A 19,884-nucleotide genomic window follows, 5' to 3' on the forward strand; every position below is an offset into this window, starting at 1 on the left:
GTTTTCTTTTTTGGGTCAATCTGCCTTGGTGGGAGATGGCCACCTGAGTGTTGGAAGAAAAAAAAAATGTTTAGTAGCTTTACTTGTGACTCCTTTATTTCTATATTCACCACATGGTAAAATCCAGCATGTCTGAGCTAAATATGAGACTCAAATACTGATATATATTGTCAATTTTTTCACTAATTTCTTTATGAAATACATTTAAAACATTGATATTCTCACTTTGCGTATCTGTAGCGAAGTTGTGTTATTTTGGTAGAGATGGTCAAGAACTGTGTATGAAGTTTACAACTCAAATTGTACAGTAATATTTGTCTTATTTCTTTATTAAATATACGGAATTCTGGTACTGTACATTGACATTTTGTGTATATGTGGGAAGTTCAAAGCTTTTGTACTAAACAGGTTAGGAACTTTTTTCTATGCTGCATTTTACAAACAGGTAATAATGCTCTATACATATTTTAGGCATTGCTATATCAAATTAATTTAATTTTGGAATTTATTAATTTTATTTTGGCAAAAATTGATCTCAAAATTTGTATTTTTTAAACCAAGGAATTGCCGATAATTTTTTTTTTTCAATTATTCATGGATCAAATGCACTCAGGAATGCTATTAATCTGTTCATAGTTAGCTGCTCTATAACATTAGAAAGAACATCTGACTGCTTAACCAGAATATTACATCTCTCTCCCTCCCCCTTCCATCCCTCTAGGTCAGTGAAGAGAGCAAACCCTGTATTAACATAAGATTTTGTTCAAATTTTTAACCCAGAGGGTTAGCCACCCAGGCAAACCCAATAAAGTCAGAGAATCATCAGGAATGGTCCATCTTATTTCCATTAGGGTCCTTTAATTTTGTTTCCCAGGATGCAACTCACAACAGCTGACTAACATCCAGGTACCTACTTACTGCTAGGTGAACAGGGGCAGCAGATGTAAGGAAACATGTCCAATGTTTTACCTGTACCTGGGATGGATCCCAGACCTTCAGTGAGAGAGCTGAGGATGCTAACAAACAAGTCATAAGCACCACAAATGTACAGTGTGAGCTTCATGAATGTACAAAGTCAAAATAAGGAAACTGTTAACAAATGTGTAACTTTCAACTAACCTGAAATGTAAATGTTCCAGCATCCACATGATCCTTCAGCAGAACATTATGCCACTGTACAGTAAATGATGTACCTAGTTGGGAAAAATAAAGTATTCTCTAACATGTATACCATACACTAAAATATCCTGTTAAAAGAAGTGCTAAATCTGTTCAGGACATGCATACAGAACTTAGGCTTGCTACATAATGAACATTAATACAATGAGTGCATACTGCAAGATTTTTAGAGCATCATTTATATATTTCATCAGTCTCGAACCCACTGTTTAAAGATTTCTGATAAAGCCTATACAGTAGGGCCCTGCTTTATAGCGTTTTGCCTTACGGTGTTTCGCTAATACAGCAATTTCAAATTTTGACCAAAACTCTCTATACAACGAGTGATCTTTCTAATATGGTGCACCCCACCCAGTTTGTTTACATTCTCCATGAGCACCTCTCTCTATTATTTCTAGCAACTTTCCAAAATTTCAAGTGTTTTACAGTTATTGCATATTTTATATGTACTCTGATAATTATACTTGTGTGAACCTGCACCTAAATATACTTACACACTGTGCTGGTGTGCACGTACACATTTAAATCACTAAGAGTGTCCCTCTAGTCTTAACGCCAGAATAATACTAATTTTTTTTTTCAACAAGTCGGCCGTCTCCCACTGAGGCAGGGTGACCCAAAAAGAAAGAAAATCCCCAAAAAGAAAATACTTTCATCATCATTCAACACTTTCACCTCACTCACACATAATCACTGTTTTTGCAGAGGTGCCCAGAATACAATAGCTTAGAAGTATATACGTATAAAAATACACAATATATCCATCCAAAGTGTCAATATCCCAAACCCCTCCTTTAGAGTGCAGGCAATGTACTTCCCATTTCCAGGACTCAAGTCCGGTTATATAAAATAACCGGTTTCCCTGAATCCCTTCACTAAATATTACCCTGCTCTCACTCCAACAGCTCGTCAGGTCCCAAATACCATTTGTTTCCATTCACTCCTATCTAACACGCTCACACATTCTTGCTGGAAGTCCAACCCCTCGCCCACAACACCTCCTTTACCCCCTCCCTCCAACCTTTTCGAGGATGACCCCTACCCCGCCTTCCTTCCCCTACAGATTTATACGCTCTCCACGTCATTCTACTTTGATCCATTCTCTCTAAATGACCAAACTACCTCAACAAACCCTCTTCAGCCCTCTGACTAATGCTTTTATTAACTCCACACCTTCTCCTAATTTCAACACTCTGAATTTTCTGCATAACATTTACACCACACATTGCCCTTAGACAGGACATCTCCACTGCCTCCAACCGCCTCCTCGCTGCAGCATTTACAACCCAAGTTTCACACCCATATAAGAGTGTTGGCACTACTATACTTTCATACATTCCCTTCTTTGCCTCCATAGATAACATTTTTTCCTCCACATATACCTCAATGCACCACTCACCATTTTTCCTTCATCAATTCTATGATTAACCTCATCCTTCATAAATCCATCCGCTGACACGTCAACTCCCAAATATCTGAAAACATTCACATCTTCCATACTCCTCCTCCCCAATTTAATATCCAATTTTTCTTTATCTAAATCATTTGATACTCTCATCACCTTACTCTTTTTGTATGTTCACTTTCAACTTTCTACCTTTACACACACTCCCAAATTCATCCACTAACCTTTGCAATTTTTCTTTAGAATCTCCCATAAGCACAGTATCACTAAGTATTACCCTGCTCACACTCCAACAGCTCATCAGGTCCCAAATACCATTCGTCTCCATTCACTCCTATCTAACACGCTCACACATGCTTGCTGGAAGTCCAAGCCCCTCGCCCACAAAACCTCCTTTACCCCCTCCCTCCAACCTTTTCGAGGATGACCCCTAATATGTAATAATAATCACTCTTGAGCACATTAAATGTCTTATTTTATATTAATATAGACATTTTCATTAATCCACCTATGATATTTTCTTCAAAATTATATACGAAACATGTTTATATGCTATGGAGGTGTGGCAGCTGGGCGGAGGGAAAACATTACGTTTCCTCTGCTCCAGCACCAGAGAAAATGTGTATGAATCTGCATTAGCCCAGTCACTCCCCTTAACACAACACTTTTATTTACAATTCTTGGCATGAATTATTGATTACTTCTCCTTTGTTTATGATGGCATCTAAAGGTAGTTGTTAGAAATTATTAAACTCAGTAAATACGGTATGTCAATGGTAATAATATGCTATGGGCTGCATTAAATAACATGTAGCTATGTAGGTAGGTGCAGGTATGTAGCCCAGGTAGACTACATACCTACATCTACTAGCTACCTACATCTGACTTCCTACAAATAAATACTACTCACCTCTCTTCCTACATTAAGACTACACATATTTTAAGGTAAATAATGAGTGTGCTGTATGTGTATTTTATCTCTCTGGGCTGCTTTAAATATTTTATATTAAGTTGAAGTATCTGTGGAGACAAAAAACATTATCCATGGAGGCAAAGAAGGGAATGTATGAAAGTATAGTGGTACCAAGCTTGGGTTGCAAATGCTGCAGCGAGGAGGCAGTGAAGATGTCCTGTCTAAGGGCTGTGTGTGGTGTAAATATTATGCAGAGAATTCGGAGTGTGGAAATTAGGAGGAGGTGTGGAGTTACTAAAAGTATTAGTCAGAGGGCTGAAGAGGGGTTGTTGAGGTGGTTTGGTCATTTAGAGAGAATGGATCAAAGTAGAATGACTTGGAGAGCATATAAATCTGTAGGGGAAGGAAGGCAGGGTAGGGGGTCATCCTCAAAAAGGTTGGAGGGAGAGAATAAAGGAGTTTTTGTGGGCGAGGGGCTTGGACTTCCAGCAAGCATGTGTGAGCATGTTAGATAGGAGTGAATGGAGACGAATGGTTTTTGGGACCTGTTGAGCTGTTGGAATTTGAGCAGGGTAATATTTAATGAAGGGATTCAGGGAAACCCGTTATTTTTATATAGCTGGTCTTGAGTACTGGAAATAGGAAGTACAATGCCTGCACTTCAAAAGAGGGGTTTGGGATATTGGCAGTTTGGAGGGGTATGTTATATATGCTTCTAAACTGTTGTATCTTGGTGCCTCTGCAAAGACAGTGATTATGTGTGAGTGAGGTGAAAGTGTTGAATGATGAAAGTATTTTCTTTTTGGGGATTTTCTTTCTTTTTGGGTCACCCTGCCTCAATGGGAGATGGCCAAATTGTTGAAAAAAAATAAAAAATATAGTTTTGGATGGGGAGCCAGAGCTACCTACACCTGACTTTCTACAAATAAGTACTACTCACCTCTCGCCCTACATTAAGACTATAAATATTTTAAGATAAGTAATGAACGTACTGAGTATGTATTTTACTTTTTATTGTGTTTTTAATGCCTAGTTCTATTAATAACTTAATGTACGTTACTGTGAACTTGGTGTCTGGCATTTATATGCATTTATAAGTGGAAAAAATGGCGTTCACTTTCCGGCGATGTCTGCTTTCTGGCAGTAGCCTGAACCTAACTTGCCATATAAGTGGGGCCCTACTGTATTTGTCTTTGAAAGTAATTTTGTTTAATAAAATCTTAACTGATATCTTACTTTCCCAATTATTTTTGTATTCTAATGATAACTGGTCAAAGACACAGACTAAGTCTTTTATTTAATAATGTTTTGTCCTCAGTAGGACTGTCAAGAAGCACTTGGTATTTAACAAAGCCCCAGTGAAGCAAAACATTGTTAAATGAAAGGTTTACTGTGCTTCATGGGTTCATTACCATGTTTAGCTTATGGGATACACTGTGAAATGGAGGATACAAAACTGTGTATACCAGATATATATAACTTTGGAATAGCTAAATATGACATATGCTTAGAGCAAAACTGTAAATGACAGTAGTATGTCAAACATAGCAAAACACTTTTTGTTATATTAAAATGAAAAAAGGATTTATAAAATGCTCAACCAGCATAAAAACAAAAAATAAAATTTCTGTCTTATTTGAACATTTGTACAGTATAACTGTTCCATTCTGCAAGATTAACAATTCTTTACTATACCAATGTGCAATCTAAGAAAAAATAACAAATAACGTACTAAACACGAAAGTTCTTCCAAAACTATAATTTTGACAGAAGAGCTTACCATTATCGGCATATTTAACAGCAGCATCAGATGACATTGAAGTATCAAAATTGGCCATAAGGGGTGCAATGTACTGGGTAGCTGCCAGCCAGGTGTGAACAAATTCACCAGTGAAGAGAAACCCTCCAGTAGCTATCGTGATGTTTTTTAGAAGATGTCCATAAAATGGAAACTCGAAGGTCAACATCACAGTCTGGTGATGAAAATGATTCCATTTATTAATCCACCAAATGACATTACTGCATGCCAACAGTCAGGTTACTGAAACCTAAACAAAGTAGATTCCAATATTATCAATTCATTTCATTACACTTATGAATTAAAACTCATACAAAAGATAAAATCCTCATCACTCTTCACTGTGTAAAAACTGACTCCAGTGTTTTGACAATACCACGAGTCACTGCTGTGATCATCACTCTGTGCTCAAGCATGTAGATGCCTACCTCTGAGAGTGCAGGTGGAAAATAAAACTGACTGAACTATAGGATGTGTAGTATAGCTGTCAATAACACCATTAGAGGGTTGGTTTTTTGCTTGTTATTGTTAGGCTGAGAGGCACAATAGTCAAGGAGCCATATGAGATGACCCAGCATTAGTCATCAAATGGCAGCATAAGCCAATAGATGATGAGAAAGACACTAAGTTGTAGGGAAACCTTCATTACAATGTTTGTCTGGACTGGAATTTATCAACTGATAAAGTCCAGTCCCAGAAGAAATGCTGTAATAAAGGTTTCCCTGCAACAGTGTCATCCTCACTAGCATTAGTCCATGGAAACTAAAATCAAATGTGTACTGTATTAGCTCACAGAAATAACAACACTTACTGCAGCTCTACGATGAGAAGCTGACAGCATCTCGTTTGTTATTACTTTTTCTTCATTGAGGGAGTCCAGATCAACCCAATACTGCTGAGCTTCTTGTACACCTGAGTAGGTGTATGAACGGTAGTATCTGAAATGTTAAGGTAACAATGTACAATATATGCATGTTGTTTTTACCCCTTTCAACTTATTCATTGCTTCACTCACTTCTTTATAACTTGCCTCTGGTTCTTCCTCCTAACAGGTCCTATTCCTTTGTGCCTTATGCAAGAAATTCCTGCCACCCTTTCATTACCAATGTTTAAAATTAAATGACATGGAAAAGCAAAAAGTTTACTGACCAAGTTATAACAGATATGACGGATATCTTAATGGACATGGTGAGAACTGTGAAAACTATGCAATTCAATTAACTGAAGAAAACTTGGATTTTGCATACATTATAAGGACACTACAAAACCTGCATGTACTTTAGGTAATCGAGTCAAGAAGTAAATGAACAATGCTGCCCAAATGTCATAACCTGGCTATCATATCTAACTTAACTAAGCTAGCAATAACCAAGAAACTATAACTATGCAAATGGGTCTCACCAAGTCTTTTTTTTCAACACATCAGTCACCTCCCACCGAGAAAGGGTGGCCTGAAAAAGAAGAAACACTTTCACCACCAATCACTATCACTGTCTTGACAAAGGTGCCCTGACATTGCAGCTCATATGCCCCTCCAAACTGCAATATCTCCCCCCCCCCCATTCAGAGTGCAGGCACTGCACTTCCCACCTCCAGGACTCAAGTCCAACTAACCATTTATTTTCCAGAAGTCCATTAGAAATGTTACCTTGCTTATACTCAAATAACATGTCAAGTCATAAAAACCACTTGCCTCTACTTGCTCCTATCTAACATGCACACACATGCCTGGTGGATGTCCAAGCCCCCTTGCATACAAAACCTTTTTTTTTTTACCCCCCTCCCAACCTTTCCTGTGTTGACCCTTACCCTGCCTTCCCTCCACTGCTGATTTATATACTCTCCAATTCACCCTATTTTGTTCAATCCTCTCGAAATTTCCAAACCACTCAATAACCTTCTCAGCTCTAAATAATACTTCAGGTTGGATGGAAGGGGTAAAGGAAGTTTTGTAAGCAAGGGGCTTGGACAACAACAGGTGTGTGCAAGCATGTTTAATAGGAGCAGAGGCAAGAGGTTTTTGTGACTTGAAGTACTGTTGGACTGTGAGCCAGTAAGGTAACATTTATGAAAGTATGCAGTTAAATTGGTTAGCCAGACTTGAGTCCTGGGAGGGAAGATCAGTGCATGAACCCTAAAGGAGGGGTGAGGATACTGCTGTCTGTTCAAAGGCTCACGTGAACCACAATGTCTTTCCACTTTTGTAAGAGCAACTGGATGAAGGTTGGGGAATGCATTCCCTTTTTTATTTGTTGGGGGTCACCCTACCTCAGTGGGAGACAGCCAGTATGTTAAAAATATATATAGTGCATTGTATATATTTTTCCCCCAGCCTAAACCACTGTATGTTGACATTAATTTGTCTTACCTGTGGTGATCAACCGATGTGTTTCTAGTATCATACCCAGTGACAGAAAGAGTGTCATCCCCAGAGTCAGGGTCATCTACACTGACTTGTACTGTAGTGTCAATGTTATGCATAGCAGGATTTTCACTCCCTGTCACATTGTTGATGGTTGTTACTGGGATAGAAGAATCACCTTCCTCCTCATTCGTAACATTCTCGGAGACCTGTAAAGAATGTACATTCAGTATCTGGTACATTACATAATCTATATACCTTTCCCCATTAAGGGGACCCCAAAAAAGTGCACATAGTCAGCATCAATTATTCAACAGCAGTCTAAACAGAGGTACATGAAAATCACAATTCAAATGACTCTTTGAATCACAACATCCCACACACATTCTGAAGAGTAGAGATACTGTACAGTACTTCCCTACGACCAAAATTAAAATCTGGTTAACAGATTTCTTTAAGTCCCTTCAAAAATGTTACCTTAATCACACTACAACATCATGTTAAATCTCAAAAACTACTTTAATCCACTCACTCCACAAAAAGTTCCTTTACAAAAATCATGAAATATCTACCATAATACAAAACATAATCACCATAAAGGGGAAAATAAATTTAAGTGATTTTGTAATTTACTAAAAAAGAGAAGAAGAAAAACTTTATAAAACTGGGATGCTTAAATGTGCGTGGATGTAGTGCGGATGACAAGAAACAGATGATTGCTGATGTTATGAATGAAAAGAAATTGCATGTCCTGGCCCTAAGCGAAACAAAGCTGAAGGGGGTAGGAGAGTTTCAGTGGGGGGAAATAAATGGGATTAAATCTGGAGTATCTGAGAGAGTTAGAGCAAAGGAAGGGGTAGCAGTAATGTTAAATGATCAGTTATGGAAGGAGAAAAGAGAATATGAATGTGTAAATTCAAGAATTATGTGGATTAAAGTAAAGGTTGGATGCGAGAAGTGGGTCATAATAAGCGTGTATGCACCTGGAGAAGAGAGGAATGCAGAGGAGAGAGGGAGATTTTGGGAGATGTTAAGTGAATGTATAGGAGCCTTTGAACCAAGTGAGAGAGTAATTGTGGTAGGGGACCTGAATGCTAAAGTAGGAGAAACTTTTAGAGAGGGTGTGGTTGGTAAGTTTGGGGTGCCAGGTGTAAATGATAATGGGAGCCCTTTGATTGAACCTTGTATAGAAAGGGGTTTAGTTATAGGTAATACATATTTTTAGAAAAAGAGGATAAATAAGTATACAAGATATGATGTAGAGCGAAATGACAGTAGTTTGTTGGATTATGTATTGGTAGATAAAAGATTATTGAGTAGACTTCAGGATGTACATGTTTATAGAGGGGCCACAGATATATCAGATCACTTTCTAGTTGTAGCTACACTGAGAGTAAAAGGTAGATGGGATACAAGGAGAATAGAAGCATCAGGGAAGAGAGAGGTGAAGGTTTATAAACTAAAAGAGGAGGCAGTTAGGGTAAGATATAAACAGCTATTGGAGGATAGATGGGCTAATGAGAGCATAGGCAATGGGGTCGAAGAGGTATGGGGTAGGTTTAAAAATGTAGTGTTAGAGTGTTCAACAGAAGTTTGTGGTTACAGGAAAGTGGGTGCAGGAGGGAAGAGGAGCGATTGGTGGAATGATGATGTAAAGAGAGTAGTAAGGGAGAAAAAGTTAGCATATGAGAAGTTTTTACGAAGTAGAAGTGATGCAAGGAGGGAAGAGTATATGGAGAAAAAGAGAGGTTAAGAGAGTGGTGAAGCAATGTAAAAAGAGAGCAAATGAGAGAGTGGGTGAGATGTTATCAACAAATTTTGTTGAAAATAAGAAAAAGTTTTGGAGTGAGATTAACAAGTTAAGAAAGCCTAGAGAACAAATGGATTTGTCAGTTAAAAATAGGAGAGGAGAGTTATTAAATGGAGAGTTAGAGGTATTGGGAAGATGGAGGGAATATTTTGAGGAATTGTTAAATGTTGATGAAGATAGGGAAGCTGTGATTTCGTGTATAGGACAAGGAGGAATAACATCTTGTAGGAGTAAGGAAGAGCCAGTTGTGAGTGTAGGGGAAGTTCGTGAGGCAGTAGGTAAAATGAAAGGGGGTAAGGCAGCCAGGATTGATGGGATAAAGATAGAAATGTTAAAAGCAGGTGGGGATATAGTTTTGGAGTGGTTGGTGCAATTATTTAATAAATGTATGGAAGAGGGTAAGGTACCTAGGGATTGGCAGAGAGCATGCATAGTTCCTTTGTATAAAGGCAAAGGGGATAAAAGAGAGTGCAAAAATTATAGGGGGATAAGTCTGTTTAGTATACCTGGTAAAGTGTATGGTAGAGTTATAATTGAAAGAATTAAGAGTAAGACGGAGAATAGGATAGCAGATGAACAAGGAGGCTTTAGGAAAGGTAGGGGGTGTGTGGACCAGGTGTTTACAGTGAAACATATAAGTGAACAGTATTTAGATAAGGCTAAAGAGGTCTTTGTGGCATTTATGGATTTGGAAAAGGCGTATGACAGGGTGGATAGGGGGGCAATGTGGCAGATGTTGCAAGTGTATGGTGTAGGAGGTAGGTTACTGAAAGCAGTGAAGAGTTTTTACGAGGATAGTGAGGCTCAAGTTAGAGTATGTAGGAAAGAGGGAAATTTTTTCCCAGTAAAAGTAGGCCTTAGACAAGGATGTGTGATGTCACCGTGGTTGTTTAATATATTTATAGATGGGGTTGTAAGAGAAGTAAATGCGAGGGTCTTGGCAAGAGCCGTGGAGTTAAAAGATAAAGAATCACACACAAAGTGGGAGTTGTCACAGCTGCTCTTTGCTGATGACACTGTGCTCTTGGGAGATTCTGAAGAGAAGTTGCAGAGATTGGTGGATGAATTTGGTAGGGTGTGCAAAAGAAGAAAATTAAAGGTGAATACAGGAAAGAGTAAGGTTATGAGGATAACAAAAAGATTAGGTGATGAAAGATTGGATATCAGATTGGAGGGAGAGAGTATGGAGGAGGTGAACGTATTCAGATATTTGGGAGTGGACGTGTCAGCGGATGGGTCTATGAAAGATGAGGTTAATCATAGAACTGATGAGGGAAAAAGAGTGAGTGGTGCACTTAGGAGTCTGTGGAGACAAAGAACTTTGTCCTTGGAGGCAAAGAGGGGAATGTATGAGAGTATAGTTTTACCAACGCTCTTATATGGGTGTGAAGCGTGGGTGATGAATGTTGCAGCGAGGAGAAGGCTGGAGGCAGTGGAGATGTCATGTCTGAGGGCAATGTGTGGTGTGAATATAATGCAGAGAATTCGTAGTTTGGAAGTTAGGAGGAGGTGCAGGATTACCAAAACTGTTGTCCAGAGGGCTGAGGAAGGGTTGTCGAGGTGGTTCGGACATGTAGAGAGAATGGAGCGAAACAGAATGACTTCAAGAGTGTATCAGTCTGTAGTGGAAGGAAGGCGGGGTAGGGGTCGGCCTAGGAAAGGTTGGAGGGAGGGGGTAAAGGAGGTTTTGTGTGCAAGGGGCTTGGACTTCCAGCAGGCATGCGTGAGCGTGTTTGATAGGAGTGAATGGAGACAAATGGTTTTTAATACTTGACGTGCTGTTGGAGTGTGAGCAAAGTAACATTTATGAAGGGATTCAGGGAAACCGGCAGGCCGGACTTGAGTCCTGGAGATGGGAAGTACAGTGCCTGCACTCTGAAGGAGGGGTGTTAATGTTGCAGTTTAAAAACTGTAGTGTAAAGCACCCTTCTGGCAAGACAGTGATGGAGTGAATGATGGTGAAAGTTTCTCTTTTTCGGGCCACCCTGCCTTGGTGGGAATCGGCCAGTGTGATAATAAAAAAAAAATAATTTTCAAGGAAGTGAAAGAAATTAAGCAATAGGAATCATACGTACATGAAGGATGCACCTCTTACACAGATTTGATGTGACAAACATCAGGTAGATTGCACCACACTCGGGCCTAACATGGATATTGCCCGTAACACACATCAGGTTAAAACTCTTACATTTTATTTATTGTGAGTGGATTTAACATATACAGTCCTGGATTTTGCTCATATTGTTTGGCATATTGTCTTGGTAAGATATTCTCGTCACCCTTTTTATATCTTTTATTTTATTGCATTTCATTTTCTTTTATTTTATTTTGGGGATTTCAATGCTAAAGTGGATAAAAATATTGTGGAGGGAGTAGTAGGTAAATTTGGGGAGCCAGAGGTAAATGAAATGGGGAGCCTTTAATTGAGCTATGTGTAGAAAGAGGTTTGGTAATAAGCAACACATATTTTATGAAAAAGAGGATAAATAAGTATACAAGGTATGATACAGCACGTAATGAGAGTAGTTTGATAGATTATGTATTTGTGAATAAAAGGTTGATGGGTAGGCTTCAGGATGTACATGTTTATAGAGGGGCATGTGATATATCGGATCATTATTTAGTTGTAGCCACAGTTAGAGTAAGAGGCAGATGGGATTAAAAGAAAATGTAAACAACAAGTAAGAGAGAGGTGAAAGTGTATAAACTAAGGGGGAAGGAAGTTAGGGTGAGATATAAGCAACTATTGGCAGAAAGGTGGGCAAGTGCAAGTATGAATAATGAGGGGGTTGAAGAGGGGTGGAATAGTTTTAAAAATGCAGTATTAGAATGTGGGGCAGAAGTTTGTGGTTACAGGAGGGTGGGTGCAGGAGGAAAGAGGAATGATACATGGAATGATGAAGTAAAGGGTGTGATAAGAGAAAAAGATAGCTTATGAGAGGTTTTTGCAAAGCAGAAGTGTTATAAGAAGAGCAGAGTATATGGAGAGTAAAAGAAAGGTGAAGAGAGTGGTGAGAGAGTGCAAAAGGAGAGCAGATGATAGAGTGGGAGAGGCACTGTCAAGAAATTTTAATGAAAATAAGAAAAAATTTTGGAGTGAGTTAAACAAGTTAAGAAAGCCTAGGGAACGAATGGATTTGTCAGTTAAAAGCAGAGTACGGGAGTTAGTAGATGGGGAGCTGGAGGTATTGGGTAGATGGCGAAAATATTTTGAGGAACTTTTAAATGTCAACGAAGAAAGAGAGGTGATCATTCCAAGCACTGGCCAGGGAGGTATAACATCTTCTAGGAGTGAACAACAGCAGGATGTGAGTGTGGGGGAGGTGAATGAAAGAGGAACTGATGAGATCATGACAGAAATGTTAAAAGCAGGGGGGGATATAGTGTTGGAGGTTGGTATTTTTGTTTAATAAATGTATGGAAGAGGGGAAGGTACCTAGGGATTGGAAGAGAGCATACATAGTTCCTTTATATAAAGGGAAGGGGGACAAAAGAGACTGTAAAAATTATAGGGAAATAAGTTTACCGAGTATACCAGGAAAAGTGCACAGTAGGGTTATTATTGAAAGAATTAGACATAAGACAGAGAGTACGATTGTGGATAAGCAAGGAGGCTTTAGAGTGCATAGGGGATGTGTAGATCAAGTGTTTACATTGAAGCATATATGTGAACAGTATTTACTTAAAGGTAGAGAAGTTTTCATTGCATTTATGGATTTAGAAAAGGCATATGATAGAGTGGATAGGGGAGCAATGTGGCAGATGTTGCAAGTATACAGAATAGGTACTAAGTTACTAAATGCTGTAAAGAGTTTTTATGAGGTTAGTGATGTTCAGGTTATGGTGTGTAGAGAGGGAGATTACTTCCCAGTAAAAGTAGATCCTAGACAGGGATGTGTAATGTCACCATGGTTGTTTAGTATACATGTACTTATACATGGGGTTGTAAAAGAAGTAAATGCTAGGGTGTTGGGGAGGGGTGGGATTAAATTATGGGGAATCAAATACAAAATGGGAGTTGACACAGTTACTTTTTGCTGATGATACTGTGCTTATGGGTGATTCTAAATAAAAGTTGCAAAGGTTAGTGGACGAATTTGTGAGGGTGTGTAAAGGTAGAAGGTTGAAAGTGAACATAGATAAGAGTAAGGTGATGAGGGTATCAAATGATTTAGATAAAGAAAAACTGAATATCACATTGGAGACGAGTATGGAAGAAGTGAATGTTTTCAGATATTTGGGAGTTGATGTGTCAGTGGATGGGTTTATGAAGGATGAGGCTAACCATAGAATTGATGAGGTAAAAAAGGTGAATGGTGCATTGAGGTATATGTGGAAACAAAAAAAAAAAAAGTTATCAAAGGAGGCAAAGAAGGGAATGTACGAAAGCATAGTGGTACCAACACTCTTATATGGGTGTGAAGCTTGGGTTGTAAATGCTGCAGTTAAGAGGCAGTTGGAAGTAGTGGAGATGTCCTGTCTAAAGGCAATGTGTGGTGTAAATATTATGCAGAGAATTCGAAGTGTGGAAATTAAGAGAAGGTGTGGAGTTAATAAATGTATTAGTCAGAGGGCTGAAGATGGGTTGTTGAGGTGGTTTGGTCATTTAGAGAGAATGGATCAAAGTAGAATGACATGGAGAGCGTATAAATCTGTAGGGGAAGGAAGGAGGGGTAGGGGTCGTCCTCGAAAAGGTTGGAGGGAGGGGGTAAAGGAGGTTTTGTGAGTGAGAGGCATGGACTTCCAGCAAGCGTGCATGATCATGTTAGATAAGAGTGAATGGAGATGAATGGTATTTGGAACCTGACGAGCTGTTGGAGTGCGAGCAGGGTAATATTTAGTGAAGGGATTCAGGGAAACCGTTATTTTTATATAGCCGGACTTGAGTTCTGGAAATGGGAAGTACAATGCCAGCACTTTAAAGGAGGGGTTTGGAATACTGGCAGTTTGGAGGGATGTGTAATAGGATGGTATATATATAATTGGGGCCCTGATATTATATTCTATATAGAGTTTATTATATTATTTCAGGTCACTTTTTATACTGTATCTTTACATATGCTTCTAAACTGTTGTATCTGGGCACCTCTGCAAAAACAGTGATTAAGTATGAGTGAGGTGAGTGTTGAATGATGAAAGTATTTTTGTTTTGGGGATTTTCTTTCTTTTTGGGTCACCCTGCCTAGGTGGGAGATGGCCGACTTGTTGAAAAAAAAATAATTTATACACTTGCATGATACTTTTAAGCCAGAGTTGCCCAGGCCTGTTGGCCCATACTAGGCAGGTCCATCACAATCCATCCCACTAACAGAATATTTGCCCAACCCAATTTTCAATGCTATCTAAACAATAAGCTTTGATAATTCTATTTACTCATGTGCAAGATCCTAGAGAATGAGTATTTTTTAACTGCCATCAAAACTAAAGAAGCAACTTAATTTAACCTAGTTAAATTGCATGCAAACTAATGCTGAAGAGCTCAAACTGATATTTTCCTAAGAATTATAACAATTATTTATAGGTAAATTATGTCTAAAATATCCACTCAGTCAACAGTGTTACCAACATCATTAAATTCTGAAATATGACTAAAAAGCAAGTTTTCATTTGTATTTTTTAATGAGAAATTAAATAAATTTGTGATCAGAAGACTCAATTTTATAGCTACAACAAAAATCAATTTGTTTGGCAAAACAATTAATTGTAAGTAAAAAATATGGTATATATACAGCCCTCCAGAAATTTTTCTTTAGTAATTAAACCAATACATTTTTGTAAGAATGAATTTTAAAGTATAAATCACAATCCTCGCCTTATGAAAACATGATTCGATTGTAAAAATCTTATGGAATGATGAGAATCAAATCCATGGTGAATCAGTCTTGAAACTAGCAGGCTAGCTAGTTTTAGGACTGGAAAGGCATGTGTTCAATTCCCACTCTTTCCGAGAGTTAATCATACCCTTTATCCCTTAATAAAGCATGTCTACTAATTGTGATGTTATTTTTATCACCACACTAGCCTGCATTTACACTCATGTGCTTGCACATCCTTTGCTTTAGAGATGACAAGTCACATTCTTATACACCAATGCCTTACAATATTTCACCATCAACACTGTAATATCTTATTCCACACCACTCAGAAGTATCTATGTTCAGCGTCCCTAGTATTTCCTCAATTACTGTTCTCGTTCCAGTTCCGATATTCAGCAATTTCATAATTTATATACATATTCATACATTCATACACTTTCAACCAAAACAGTGCCCTAGGAAATCCTCTGCTTTCAAAGTAATCCTCACTGAACTGTGTACTGTCTGTTTTCTTTCCTAATTTCATCTTATGAACCAACTAATGTTCTTTATAGTTTTAGCTTCATGCTTCTTTCTCTTCATCTTCACAAACTGTGTTGGTGTTTCCTTTCTCAACAACCTCTCATTTAAATGTGGAAATGGTTCATGATAATAAAATAAAACACACTACCTAAAATATGGTTGGCAATATGGGCACCTAACATCCAATCAATCTGGTAGGTAAAGTATTAAACAATCAAAACAGATGAATGCAACTGAATATATAAAACATTTACTTAGCACTGTGCATGATTAATAAAAAACATGCACTCTGCATATCCTAAATAAGTACTAAACCTAAAAATTATTGGTTAACACAACAGAGTGAATGCAGTATGTGCAACTTACATGCATCCTTTTACCATAAAATCAACATCTAGGTCATCAAGTGGCACAAACTTAGCACAATATTATACATGAAAAACATTCACAGAACTCATATTAAAACAAAGACCATCACCCTCACTACTAGAAACATTTCTTAACATAAATTTCATGCTTTTCAACCCAGCACCTCCACCATTGTAACCTATAAAATGCAACACCCACCGTCAACCCTCTTGTTCTATTATCCTCCAAATTAACTCTGCTCTCATTATTGGACTCGGGGATACTGGTGACTATGGTAGTAGCAGTGGTGGTAGTGGTAGTGGTACTGTTGGTGGTTGCATCAGAGGCTGGAGTAGTAACGGGAAGTGAACCCATGGTAGAGGCATTCACAGAAACATAATCACTGGGGATCTTTACTGGGGCTACAGTAGTAAAACTTTCAGGGGCTTTTGTAGACGATGTAGTCTTCTTCAGTGTTACAGGTTTCTTCTTCGCATCAGTTTTATCAGGAAATTTGTTAGCTTTATCATTTTTTAAAGTGTCAGCTGGCTTCATACCCTGCAATTTTTTGTATAATATTAAACTAAAATAAAATCTTAATGCAATACTGCACAGAGGTATGGTATTTTCCCAAATCAATACTAACAAAAAATACACAATGTATTACAAAAGGAAGCCAACTCTTACTTTCACACTGACCTTAGAGTATTGGGTAATGTGATACAATACATTAAACTTTTTCAATAAACAAGATATAAAACACAAAATACTGCACTAAGTATAACAGTTCCTTTATGTATCAGGAGGAAATACAAAAAATAATTTTAGGATTTCTAGAACATTCAACAAATTGTTAAAAGGTAATAAACACAAGTGCAGAATTTATGTAAAATTTACAATAAATTTATAAGATGTAATACTGTGCACCATCAGCACCTGCGTGGGATACACTTGAGATCACAAATAGGAAACTTCCGAATATGGAACTCGTATTTCTAGGGAAAAGGAGGGACGCGTTTGGATCCTGGAACCAAATTCCTAACGTTTCTGAACAATGATAATACAAATGGGTCATCTAACAGATTTGATATCTAAGTGAGGGGCTGCAATAGCAATTATGAAATGTAGCTCTTTGATCCTAGATTAGGGCATGATTATTCAAATCATTCATCCAAACACCATACAGTACTGCACTGACAAGACTTAATATATCATCAGTACTGATGTACATTGGTAGACACTGTGGTTTGCATTACTTCAATGTTACCCTTATTGTAATTTAGTGCAATTTTTACAAAATTTCTAAGTATATGTAACTTAGGAGTCTGTGGAGACAAAGAACTTTGTCCTTGGAGGCAAAAAGGGGAATGTATGAGAGTATAGTTTTACCAACGCTCTTATATGGGTGTGAAGCATGGGTGATGAATGTTGCAGCGAGGAGAAGGCTGGAGGCAGTGGAGATGTCATGTCTGAGGGCAATGTGTGGTGTGAATATAATGCAGAGAATTCGTAGTTTGGAAGTTAGGAGGAGGTGCGGGATTACCAAAACTGTTGTCCAGAGGGCTGAGGAAGGGTTGTTGAGGTGGTTCGGACATGTAGAGAGAATGGAGCGAAACAGAATGACTTCAAGAGTGTATCAGTCTGTAGTGGAAGGAAGGCGGGGTAGGGGTCGGCCTAGGAAAGGTTGGAGAGAGGGGGTAAAGGAGGTTTTGTGTGCGAGGGGCTTGGACTTCCAGCAGGCATGCATGAGCGTGTTTGATAGGAGTGAATGGAGACAAATGGTTTTTAATACTTGACGTGCTGTTGGAGTGTGAGCAAAGTAACATTTATGAAGGGGTTCAGGGAAACCAGCAGGCCGGACTTGAGTCCTGGAGATGGGAAGTACAGTGCCTGCACTCTAAAGGAGGGGTGTTAATGTTGCAGTTTAAAAACTGTAGTGTAAAGCACCCTTCTGGCAAGACAGTGGAGTGAATGATGGTGAAAGTTTTTCTTTTTCGGGCCACCCTGCCTTGGTGGGAATAGGCCAGTGTGATAATAAAAAAAAATATAATAATAATGTAACTTATATGTATGTATTGCTTGTGTTATCTGTAAAAATCCATAAAGATGTAATTACACAAAACTACATATACTATGTAGCTTGTTTAAGTCTTACCAGACATACTTCACATACAGTGTTGCTGAAGTACCACAGCAAGATGCATAATGAGAACTTTCAAAATAAAACAATTATTGTTTGGTGTTGATGGCTTCATCATATTGATCGAGGCCAATGAACTGAGGAACTGACTACTTCAAAATTACTTCTTTAAAACTGAGGGACTAATCGCCTCATATATATGCCTCTCCACCACTCCCATTATCTCCATTATTTAAGTCTCTATATTCAACTCAAGAAGCTTTCTAAACAGCCAAAACATCTTGACAATAAAGATACCCAACTTTTGCACATCTTACTTTTCTACTTTTTGGCATTGTATACCCTTAATATAATGACTTAAATGCCACATATTAACCCTTTCGGGGTTTCAGCCATAATAGTATGGCTTACGCGCCAGGGTGTTTGATGTACTAGTACGCATAAATTCTAGCGCCCTTAAATCTAGCAAGAGAAAGCTGGTAGGCCTACACATGAAAGAATGGGTCTATGTGGCCAGTGTGAGCAGTATAAAAAAAAATCCTGCAGCACAAAGTGAATAATGAGAAAAAAAAAACTGTGTTTTTGGTTTAAAACAGCAACTTTGCACTGTATTTTCGTATGGTATTTATTGTTGTATTCTAGTTTTCCTGTTCTCATTGTATAGAATGGAAGACATATTATAGAAATTGAGATGATTTTGACTGGTTTTACGATGAAAAGTACCTTGAAATTGAGCTCAAAGTAGCAGAAATGTTCGATTTTTACCAAAGTTCAAAAGTAAACAAATCATGCTAAGAGTCCAATACACGTCAACTGGTGAGTCTAATATTCTTTCACAAGTGCGCCGATATTATTTATACCATTTCTACACTAATGCAGTAGTCTGCATAACAGTAAATCTTATTTTTTTTTGTGAGAATAAAAAATCAAAGTGGAAAGCAAAAGAAACGTAAGAGGGGCCTGGGGAAGTGACTAATGAACAGAGGAAATGTTATTTTAGTGCCAGGAATGTCTTTCTTGTTTATTTGGAAATTGGCATCTTTTGAAATTTGTGTAAAATTGGCAAAAATTGCTAAATTCTGACCACTTTATTGGATAGTTGATATCGGTAAATGGGTGGTTTCTTGTACTCATTCGATAGAAAAAATGGAGTTCTAGTGAAATAGTTATGATTTTTGTCGACTGGTACACTGGAATTGGCCGAAAATAGGGCTCAAAGTGGGCAAAATCGCCAATGCATAAACATTGTCGAGACCGCTAACTTCGCGAGAGCATAATTCCGTAAGTTTTTCATCAAATTTCATACTTTTGGTGTCATTATGATCGGGAAAAGATTCTCTATCTTTTCATAAGAAAAACAATTTTTTTTTTTAAAATTTTGACGACCCTGAGAACAAGTCTCTGAGAGGGCCTGGCGGCCCTCAAAGGGTTAAGGGCAGTGTTAGTTTCAAGTCTAAGTGTATAACTTGGGGTTTGAGCACAAGCATGTCTGCTTAGGCTCTTATATATAATTCAACCTTCTTAAAGATAGAAACCTAAGTGTAACAAACATAGAATGTCCCAGGCTAGTGTTTCACAAATACTGAAGTGT

General features: G+C 38.1%; 2 protein-coding genes across 8 annotated transcripts in view; one reads left to right on the plus strand and one right to left on the minus strand.

The window, feature by feature from the left end:
• Window positions 1-19,884, minus strand: part of l(1)G0289 (lethal (1) G0289) — a 77,429-nt gene that overhangs the window by 43,341 nt on the left and 14,204 nt on the right. For 4 of the 6 annotated variants that reach the window (XM_053784958.2, XM_070095710.1, XM_070095709.1 and 1 more), the window contains exons 3-7: window positions 16,373-16,711; window positions 7,664-7,866; window positions 6,107-6,233; window positions 5,278-5,470; window positions 1,120-1,193 (exon numbers count right to left, since the gene is read on the minus strand). In XM_053784958.2, coding sequence (XP_053640933.1) covers window positions 1,120-1,193; window positions 5,278-5,470; window positions 6,107-6,233; window positions 7,664-7,866; window positions 16,373-16,711 — 936 coding nt within the window. The remainder of the gene's footprint in view (window positions 1-1,119; window positions 1,194-5,277; window positions 5,471-6,106; window positions 6,234-7,663; window positions 7,867-16,372; window positions 16,712-19,884) is intronic. The other 2 variants (XM_053784959.2, XM_070095713.1) reach the window with 1 other exon arrangement.
• LOC128694712 (probable pyruvate dehydrogenase E1 component subunit alpha, mitochondrial) overlaps window positions 19,699-19,884 on the plus strand; it is a 147,848-nt gene continuing 147,662 nt past the window's right edge. For both annotated transcript variants that reach the window (XM_070095715.1, XM_070095717.1), the window contains exon 1: window positions 19,699-19,702. The gene's annotated coding sequence lies outside the window, so the exon portion shown is untranslated. The remainder of the gene's footprint in view (window positions 19,703-19,884) is intronic.

This window comes from Cherax quadricarinatus, chromosome 51 (assembly GCF_038502225.1).
Source record: "Cherax quadricarinatus isolate ZL_2023a chromosome 51, ASM3850222v1, whole genome shotgun sequence".
NCBI lineage: Eukaryota > Metazoa > Arthropoda > Malacostraca > Decapoda > Parastacidae > Cherax > Cherax quadricarinatus.